At 36.5% G+C, this 11,478-nt stretch overlaps 1 protein-coding gene across 1 annotated transcript; it reads right to left on the bottom strand.

Moving 5' to 3' along the window:
* Positions 1 to 1,810: 1,810 nt before the first annotated feature.
* LOC148938881 (uncharacterized) lies at positions 1,811 to 11,012 on the bottom strand (the record flags this gene model as incomplete). Its single annotated transcript, XM_089107473.1, has 4 exons — positions 1,811 to 2,118; positions 4,179 to 4,292; positions 9,758 to 10,139; positions 10,201 to 11,012. Coding segments are annotated over 4 exons (1,616 nt in total), but the record flags the coding sequence as incomplete, so codon positions are not given.
* Between the last annotated feature and the right edge of the window lie 466 nt (positions 11,013 to 11,478).

Here is an 11,478-nt window from a genome sequence, read left to right as displayed (position 1 = left end):
GAGAGAGAGAGAGATTTATTCTAAACAAACAAACAATTTAACATAAGTTTAGCGGCCATCTCAAGAAGTAAAAACTTGTCCAAGGGGGTGGCGAAAATACACTAACATAACAAAACAATAAAAAAATACGAAAAAAATAATAACCTATCTATATCACAGTCCCCAAACAGCACCACAAACCTTAAACTTTAACATTTTCATTAAATTTGCTATCATATTCATAATCATCACCCCCAGGAGCCATAAAAATTTACCAAAATCATTATTAAAAAAACAAAAAAAAAAAAAAATAAAAAAAAACCTAAAATTCATGCTTACTAAAAAGCATCCCTTTAATTACTATCTTAAACGAAGAAATATCACCTATATTTTTTATATTTTGATCAAGATGGTTCCAATTTCTGATCCCCCTGTGAAGCAAAGAAAACATCGATTGAGCCAAAAAAACCAGTGGAATATTAATCTCTGCAGACGACCTAGTATCATAATCATAGACAAAAGATCTCAGGTTAGCCAAGCTATTAAAACACGGGAGGTTTATACCCCTCTGAATCCTAAAAATGAATAGAAGTGTATACAACTCCAGTAATCAGGAAGCTGGCAGTATCTTTACACGCTCATACACGTTTCGTACCGAATCCCGGGGTTGTAGGCCATCTAACAGCCGAACAGCGTTGCTTTGTAGAACTCGTATTGGCCGAGCAATAGAAGGAAATGTTCCAAGCCAAACGCTACTGCAATACAATATATATGGATGGATAAGGGAATAATAAAGAAGGCGCATAACAAAAGGAGGAAAAAAATTCTTAAGTTTTCTCATTATACCCAGGTTACAAGACACGGTTTTACAAACATAATGTACATGGCGCTTGAATGATAAAACATCATCAATATAAACCCCCAGGTACTTATAAGAACACACCCGCTTTAAAGCTCCATACTGTGTTGCAATATCCTGAAACCATGGATAAAAATCTGGTGAATGGGAAAAAATTACAAAATTAGTCTTACCCAGATTAATCTTTAATCTATTTACCCTCAACCAGGAATATAACCTTTCAATAGCATCTTTCATCGATGTCTGAAGTAATTCTTCTGTCTTCGCGGTACTAACAGCAGCTGTGTCATCAGCAAATAATGATACCGTCTCATTCCTGGGATTTTTGGCCATATCACTAACATTAAAACAACAACTTGGGATACAATTAGGCATATCATTAATATACAATAAAATAAGAATCGGACCAAGAACTGACCCCTGCGGGACACTACTAGTCACTGGGCGGGGTCCTGATTGTATACAAGTCATCTCTACAAACTGGTACCAGCTGCTAAGGAAACTCCGTATAAAGTCAAGAGCCTTACCTCAGATCCCATAGACCTCGCAATTTTTCAGGAGTAGGCCATGGTCAACTGTATCAAAAGCCTTCTGTAGGTCTAGAAACACTGCACTAACCTTAAATTCTTCATCTAAAGCTATGTTAATTATACTAGTTAAAAGTCTCAATGCGTCCTCTATCTTCCTGTCTTTTCTGAAACCGAACTGATTATTATTCAACAATTTAAACTTCTCTAAAAAATAGGTCAACCGATTACTAGAACATTTTTCAATAAGACGAGAAATAACTGGCAAGACTGATATTGGGCGGTAATTACCCAAATCATTTCTATCACCACCTTTATAAACCGGTGTCACTCTTGCATTTTTTAAACAATCTGGAAACCTTCCTTGACGGAAGCAATCATTAATCAGTGATGTCTAAACACTAGATATACAAGGGAAAGTGCATTTAAAAATTTTTAGGCTCACTAAGTCACTACCGGACGAACTATTTTTCATAATATAAATGTCCCTTAACTCATCTAATGTAATCATCTTTAGATGTAGTGATATATTTGAAGGAGATGGTAGAGTAGATCCAAAGGGCTGGTCATCTGGAGACGAGGAAATCATCTTGGCTATTTGTAGGCCTGCTGAACAAAAATGATTTAAAAACTCATTACATATCCCAGTACCATCTGCAATTATAACCTCATTAACAGTCACTTCAGTTGGTAGAATATTAGACTGCTGACCTATAGCATTACGGATTATTTGCCAAGTTTTCAACGGATTACCTTTAACATCCTTAAACTTCAGACTAATATATTTTTGTTTAGCCTCACGGAGGATATTATTCAAACAATTACGAAAAGCACGGTATTACTCTTTATTCTCATCCGTCAGTCTTAAAGCTTGTGACTTAAACAATCTATCTCTTACATTTATTTTTCGAAGAAGGTCATACGTTATCCATGGCTTCCTCCCATAATGTTTTCGACATTTCCAATTCTTCACTGCTCCCACTTCCTTAACCATTTCTAAAAGCTTACTATAAAAGAGTGACAATTTAGTATTTACATCACTCTCATTTCCAAACAGAGATAACCAATCAATATGAACCATATTATTGTTTAATTTCAATAGGGCACTACGATCAAAAACACAACTACAACTCTTTTACTCCGTTCAGGAGTTTCTCGCTTAGGGATAGATACCTCAAAATCTGCAAAAACACCAAAGTGGTCAGATTCCACATTTACAAGAACTCTTGGCGATCTAAAAGGTGAATTGGAAAAAATATTATCCAAAAGTTTTGCAGACTTCCTAGAAACTCTAGTTGGGATGTTAATCATTGGGAACAGCCCATAAGACATACACAAATTTTAATAACTGAGAAGTCACAAAAGACTCCATATCCAGCATGTTAATATTAAAGTTACCTAGAACAAAACAAGGGTTATTACTAATTTGTACTTTTGCCAGCTGTTCATGACGATTCTCAAAAAATTCTTGAATAGAACCAGAAGGAGGCCTATATACAATTCCTAAATATGTATCAACATTATTCAATTTAGCTTGTAATACTAGTGTTTCACACACCATTTCCTTATATTCACTTAGATCATCTCGGACTCTAAACTATGGGAGATCTTCACGAACATAAGCCGCAAGACCCCCGTGTTGACGTAACTCCCGGTTCCGAATAAACAAAGTATATCCAGGTATATCTAAAAGAGAGGAATTGTGGGTCCTTCAACCAGGTCTCCGTCAAAGAAAACACATGGAAAAGGAATTCAACGGGTTTTCTGAGTCCTCAGCGGGACGATTACGTTTGCGATTACGACCCATACCAATTAAAGTAAAGAGACTTCGCCAACTTCAAATAGATCAATTATTTGTTTACCCACTCTAATCTTAACGTACTGTTGGCCTTGGCAGTTAAGTACTAGCACGGCTAAAAATATAACCAGGACAGGTACGCCTCAATAATGGCTAAATATCAAACTTGGGTGATAGAAACGGCAACAGGGGAATATGGGCTTCGAAAATCCGTGAAGTAATCCAAATATGCCACTGAACACTGATAACAAGCACCCTCATGTGAACTATGCTGTTACTCGGGCAAGAGCATAATGATAATTCAAAACATTAAACGAAACTTACTCGCAAGGGGGGAGTTTGACTACCCCCCGAAAATCCAAAAAATGTGCTGTTTATAATCCTTTATATTCCAAGTTTTATAATCCAAACGTTGCGCAATTATAATCCTTTTTCACTCAAATGTAATTACTATAGCTATTTACTGCATATATTGATCTTCACAGTACCACAGTAAATTAGATTGCAAAACTTACTAATCTGATGCAATTCTGACCCCCATTAATATGACGACACAAGCGATTACATTAGGCCCGTTTTTTAGCACTAAGATCTTATATCTAAGATCTTACATCTTTCTGCAAAGATTATCGTTTTTCAACTCATCTTTGTTCTAAGATCTTACAGCTCGCTGATGTTGACAAAATATGTTAAAGACGCAATCTTTCTGCCAAATAGAACAATGATTAAAGAACTTTGATGATCTACTCATCATTGTTCTCAGACCGCTGATCAGAGCAGAATGATGAAAGACGTTTGCACAAAAACGACCAAAGATGTAAGATCTTTGTTCAAAGATTTCACTTTTAAGCGTTTTCTGACAAAATAGGATGCCTGTCTCTAAGTAGGTCAGTGACCCAAATTATGGTCTTGCGTCGTATTGGATAGGTATAATCAGGAGTACTGGCAAGATATAGTGCCTCTGGGGTCTTACATCTGCATTGCATGGCCTTTCAAATGGCCCGAGGGGTCTTACCAACGGATAGCAGTATAACACACTCCTTAAGGAATCTTCTCGGATTACTTAATCCTTTTCCGATTTGTATACATAAAGACACACAACTGCCATGAGTTCCCTTGTCCGTGTAACCTGGACAATTGGAGAAGTTATAAGTTCCAAAGTAGTCAGAAAAACGAACACAGGAAGAGTTTGTTGTTTCCTTACTGACGAATCCATCAAAAGACAACAAAGGATCTCATGGTAGTTGTGTGTCGTTCCATTATCAACTCTGATTACGAACTAATTGCACAATATCTGTACACATAAAACCAAAGGTTGCCTCGGGTGATACCCTGTGACAACACGGCCAATTAAATGTGTCAGAGCCTAAGTTGAATTTACCTCGTCCATAAATTAAGAATCGATGGCCCAGGATTTAGCTCGCCAGTGCGATGACTCACACGAAATAGTAAAAGAAAGCCAACTTATTTTGCCATGCAAATTATTGGCCTGGTAACGAGAGCTTAGCTAGTAAATTTAAATTATATTGTAATTAAATATAAGACAAAGGAATGGGGACATTTATCTGACAAAAAAAGAACGGGCCCTAACGCTCGGTTTCATACTGAACGAGTTTAGCATATTCTGAATCGCCATGTAAAGCATAATTTCTGTATATACTGCTATCAGATTCTTGGCTACTACCAATACAGTAACTTTTTAATAACATTTTATTACCACTGACTGTTGATAATTGATAATTTATACATTAATTAATAATGTATAAATTAAATAATGTATAATTTAATATATTAATAATAGCACAGTTGATAATTTATACGTTCTGTTCCACATAAAGAGCGAACTTTCATATGCGGACAGATTTACGTTGCTGAAAACAATAAAAAAATATTTTCCATAATGGCAAATCACCATTATTTGAATTAGAGGAACTTAATTCAAACCCACGAATTTTTCAGACGATACTGTACTGGATCTCTAACAAATAGAGTAGTTTTTCATAAACTTTTGCTATAATCTATTAAAAATACCTCACATTTTTAAATAGATCTGGAAAAGGAATTGTCAAGAACAAAGTGGAATTTTCCCGGTAAAATACTTCGCCAAAGGATCCCTTAGTATGACAACAGGTAATACTTAACGTCAATACAAGGGATATAGCTCGGAAGGGGGGGGGGAGCGGGTTACACCTTCTTGGAATAAGGCTAATCTTTTATATTAATTTTACAATATACTATACGATAATCGTTAGCAAATTAAAAAAAATAACCAAGAGTGGACTGGTTTTGTGATAAACCATGAAAAATAAAAAAAAAATAAAAATGTGAGTATATTTTTTGTTAGTTTTTAAACGAAATGAATGTTCATAATTTGGTTTGAAAAAAAATGCATAATTTAAGTTTATATGAGAAATTTGAGTTTGAGATAGTGTAAAATTTTCATTTCCAAAGCAATCGGGAAGACTTAATTTGAATATAATTGACGTCATTTATTGGGAGAAAACCGGTCTTGGACTGGAAATACCTGATTATAAACTTTTTTTAATGTCTCAATATCCAGTATCCTTAATATCACTTTTGACAAAAATCTTAATATCAAAGTTGGCAAAAATCTTGTCAATAAAGGGTTGACAGTCCACCAAGACTAATGGCTATTTCCAGTGGTAAAAAAGAAATCAATGTTGGGAAGGGGGCATTGGAAAAACCTTTGCTCACACAAAAGTATTTTTGACAATCCATCCCTGTTATAAGTGTAACATTTTACCTTCTGGGGAGGCAAAGACCCTTTTAACCTTCCCCTGGGTCTATTCCGGGCTAAAACGTCTGTTTATGCACGATATACTACTCTAGATGCGATATGGTGATTCGATCCTAAGGCAGTTATAAAAGCTTTAAGTTAGAACTAATTCAGATTTGTGCATCAACCCAGGGTTGAATTTGTCACATGGGACCATATGATTGAGGCATCGAAAAATGACTCAATATCTAAGGAGGCTGGAAGTGATGAAAAACATTTGATGAAAAATCTGGGCTGGTGCATGCCAATACCAGTTCTTGAACCTCTGAGAAACTCATAGTTTTTACATAAGTTTATATTACCTTCATAAAGACTGACATATTTTTTTTTAGACAGTTTCCCCCTGCAACATCTTATTATAGCCTACTTCACATGAATGGGGCGATTCAATTTAGGCATCAGTGGTCTATGCACTGTGGTTTGTAGTTGCGCACAAGCTATTAGTGTGGAGGATGGTTGATTATTTATGCATTTAGGGGGGGGGGTAAGGACCTAAAGCCGTAAAAACTGATTTTGTTTTACTGAACTTCCATAACTTCGAGTAATAGTTTAAGAATAATATTCCAGGGAGTGTTTTGGACTAAGCCCACAAAATGGCTCCTGTGGGAAGACAACTCCCAACTTATAAGAAATGTATCTTAAGTGGGACAAAATGGATTACATTCATCTGCTTACCAGCGCAGAGGAGCGTGTGGTAGGAACGCTGTTTGCCACCCTAAAAACAAGACTTGTCCAGGGAGCAACCTTTGAAAAAGCATGAAAGATGAGGTTGAAAATAGAAGGTCAATAGAATTATCAATAGAACGTAAAGCTCTAAACAGGAGGTTCATATTTTAATATATGTGTCCCCTAGATCAAAGGCAATATCTAGGGCTGCTAGGAAGTTCACTCCCCCCCCCCCATAATGTTTGACCCACTCTCGACTCGTAAAAACGTAACCAATATGAATATAAACGAATTTTTGGTGGGTTTTTTTAAATGTTTTTGTAAGACCCCCCATCCCCGAAAAACTCTTTTTAACCCCTCCTTCCTCCGAAAATTATACTAGATATGGCTCTGCATACATCTATTTTTTTATACCGACTCTAAATTATAAATTTTATGAATTTCTAATTTGTTCATAAGAAAATATTAGCATGAAAAAATTGAATAATTTGTGGGTGATTGATGAGGATACTTTGTTCAGCATGAAATTAACAACTTGCGACCATAGGAGTTAAGGCTCTAAAGACAGATCGTAAGAAATACATGCATAACGAACCAGTTCTTGTGCCAATATATATATATATATATATATATATATATATATATATATATATATATATATATATATATATATATATATATATACATATATATATATATACATGATGATTTGATGATTACAATGATGATTTGCCACTAGTCCTGGTAATTACCTCATTTTTTTAACACTAAGGTTTTTTTTATACTTTCTTTTGAACACGTCAAGGGAAGGATTTTCCGGGATTACCTCTGCCGGCTATCTATTCCATGTGGTAACCGATCACCACGTGAAAGTCGTTTTCAGATATTCTTAGCGGAGAGTACCCTGCTAAAAATAGTTCGGACGAGCTGTACTTCGGCGAGTTGATCACAAAGGCTTTGCTCTATATATATATATATATATATATATATATATATATATATATATATATATATATATATATATATATATATATATATATATATATATATATATATATATATATATATACACACACACACACATATATATATATATATATACATACATACATACATACATATATATATATATATATATATATATATATATATATATATATATATATATATATATATATATATATATATATATATATATATATATATATATATATATATATATATATATATATATATATATATATATATATATATATATATATATATATATATATATATATATATATATATATATATATATATATATATATGTATATATATATATATATATATATATATATATATATATATATATATATATATATATATATATATATATATATATATATATATATATATATATATATATATATATATATATATATATATATATATATATATATATACATATATATTTATATATATACATATATATATATATTATAGGTTTCACGGCTCCATTAGGGATGATGATTTGCCACTAGTCCCGGTAATTACCTCATTTTGTAACACTAAGGTATTTTTTTATACTTTCTTTTGAACACGTCAAGGGAAGGATTTTCCGGGATTACTTCTGCCGGCTATCTATTCCATGTGGCAAACGATTACCAGGTGAAAGTCGTTTTCAAATATTCTTAGCGGAGAGTACCCTGCTCAAAATAGTTCGGGTGAGCTGTACTTCGGTGAGTTGATCACAAAGGCTTTGCTCTATCAGGAACGAGCTTCGATAGCCTCCCTGATGGAGGACTATACGTGTACTTGTGGAAAACCGACATGGAAGTCACATTGAGGCGTTCCTGGATCAACTGTAGCGTTTTAGCTTTCATGTTGCCAGAGGTTGCTGCACGAACTGGTTGCCAGCTTGATTTTAAATTTGTTGGAGTGGAGCGATGAGGCTTTTTGGTGCACCACCGAAGAGAGGACATGCATATTCCATGACAGGTCTGATGCACGAACTGAAAAGTGGCAGAATAGACTCACCAGATACTTATGCATCCTAGGATAACTTCTAATATCTTGGAGCGAGAGGATCTAATTTTACTGAGATGCTCAGTCCATGAGAGATCCGAAGAGAAATTAACTCCAAGTAGGCACAGTGTATCAACTCGCGTTATTGTCTTTTCTGTGAAGACGAAATCAGGATAAGCACTCATATTACAAACCATAGAAATTAGAAGCTTTTTCGTTTTCAATGCAGTTACAACTTACAAACCATGCATCAGCCCACGTCTCAATTTTCTCCAGGTCAGTCTGAAGCTCCTTGTGCGGTTCACTGGGATTTTCGCCTCTTGCAGTTGATGGTTCTGTTGTCGTTTCATCAGCAAAGTGGTGAGGTTACTTCACAAGGTTGTCCCGTAGGTCGCTTATGAACCCCAAGAAAAGAGTTAGCCCAAGAATACTTCCTTTGGGTACTCCTGATAAGACTGTGTGTTCTTTTGACATGAAGACGTCGAGGACAACTTGTAATGATCGTTGACGAAGAAATTCAGCAAGCACCCCAAAAAGTCGACCATGAATTATATAGGCTTTCAGTTTGCAAAGAAGTCCCTTGGGCCATACATGATCAAAGACTTTTGCAATGTCAACGGAGGGAAGGCGAATATCGTGCCCTTAAAAAAGGAGCTCAACCCACTCTTGATACTGTGCAATCGGACAGTTTAATCTGGCCATTTTTCGGCAAAAATTGTACTGCTTTTCTGCCAATAACAGATGTGACTCAAGGTATTGGTAAAGGGCCTTATTAATGATGATTTCATGAACTTTACCTACCCAGGACAGCAGACTTATTGGACGATACGATCCTATGTTAGTTAGGTTGGACTCTGCCTTTGGAACAGGGACCACATGAGCAATTTTCCAGGCTTTGGGAGTGATCCTTTTCTATACAGAGAGGCAAGACGACCAGCAAGTTCAGGGGCACATATTTGAATGATGAGATTGGGAAACGTGTCAGGTCCTGAAGCTTTGGTGACCTCTGGCTAGCTTAGCGTTCATAGCACTGTACTAATATTTATGTTAAGTCTGGTGATTTTTGCATCTGTTCGTGGCGGAGAAGGGGGAGGGGTTACTCCGTTCTTATTAAGTTGAGAGACCTTGGAAAAGGCCTGTACAAGATGATCTGCCTTTTCTTGGCCTTATTGGATCATCGTTCCTTTCAACATGAAGCGAGAGAATTGATGTTGATTTTGATGACGGTAGAGCTTCTTTGACGAACCTCCACCACCGCTTTGTAGGGGCAATTTTGAGTTTGTTTACAACCTTGTGTTTGTAATCGGCTCTAGCTTGACGTGGAGCTTCAACAGAATCGCTTTGAGCGTTAATAAAAACAGCCAGGGCCGCGTTGGATTCAGTTGAATGCCATTTCTTGTGAGCCTTCTTTCTTGCCCTGGTTGTCTTTCTACAACCAGCATTGAACCAAGGGGTATCTCGAGATGACACTTTTACTTTTTTTGATGGGACAAATTGCTCAGTGGCCTCTGTAATCACGTTTTTGTAAAGTGTCACTGCTTTACGTGGGGCTTCTTTAAAAATTTACTCCACGATTTTGGCAATAAGATATTTCGCAGATCATGTGTGGTGATAATGCCTGATTATCGTGCTTTACAGTTGGATGTATTTTGAGACTTCCACGAGCTATAAATGCCACATGGTTGCTGGCGAAAGAATAGCTTTCAACACTAAAGGAATCAGAATGATCAGTTAAGAAGAGATCAAGCCGGGATGATCCACGAGGGCCAATATAAGTGTAGAATTCAACAAGCTGTTCTAGGCCATAAGTAAGACTCATGTCTAACAGAGCTACGTCTTCAGCATCAGTTGTATGACTTTTCAGCCAGTGACCATGATCAATGTTGAAGTCTCCTCGGAATATTATATCTGATTTAGGGAACTTTTGCTTCATAAATTTAAAGCAATCTTCCAGAGGTTCGATGATTTTCATGTTTGGTGGGTTGTAGACTGTACAAATAACAAAAGATTTGTTTGATAGGTTTACTTTTACCCAAAGGACCTCCTTATTGCTAGGAATCGAAAGTACTGAAAATGGGGTGTTATTTTTAAGGTACATAGCAACATCACCTCCATGAAAAGTCGAGCTTCTCGGGTTTTTGCGATCCACCCTTAGCAGAGTGTAACCAGGAATGTGAATCTTACTATCAATGACACTAGAATTCAGGCTGGTCTCGGGTACACACATGACAGAAGGGGAGAGCTCATTCATCATATGCTGTAGATGATCCAACTTGAATAGGAGACCAAGTACATTGCAGTGGGTAACAGTAAATGGGTCCGTAAGAATTGTCCTGGGACGTGCATTTGGTCGTCTACTGGATGGAAATCCGATCCAATCTGAATAGGTAGTTGGCCCAAACAGTGGACAAAAAAACTCCTAAGACAGACTTTGCCTCATCAGATAAGGAGCGGTCAAAGGACCTCATACGCAACCTCAGCAAGGGTGCTGGTGACCCCGAATAGGAGCATGTCAATTGCCAGAGCATACCACCACATGCCCTATTATCAGAGGCTGTTGTCTAATATGGATCTTCCTCCCTATTTCGGTGTTGTCCTCCTGGAGAGGATCCTCCCATGATGGTATCCTGCTGTACCATACAATTTAACCCACTGCTGAAAGAAGATTTGCAACTAATGGGACGTGTCCACACGCCGGTAGGTCCTGCTCAGTTGGCATCAGGGTGACCTTCTTCCTCCTCCAACCGCATTTATGGCCCCCGGGCGAGGGTACCCTAGTTTCAATTTATGAACCCCCAGGGGCTAGGTCCCCCTAGGTCCGTGCCACCTGATATGGGAGGTACCC

The sequence above is a fragment of the Artemia sp. Qi Xiang Cuo genome, unplaced genomic scaffold (genome assembly GCF_049724085.1).
Source record: "Artemia sp. Qi Xiang Cuo unplaced genomic scaffold, ASM4972408v1 HiC_scaffold_112, whole genome shotgun sequence".
In the NCBI taxonomy this organism is placed as follows: Eukaryota; Metazoa; Arthropoda; class Branchiopoda; order Anostraca; family Artemiidae; genus Artemia; species Artemia sp. Qi Xiang Cuo.
Note: the sequence above shows the minus strand (reverse complement) of the source record. Positions and strands in the feature narration are given on the sequence as shown.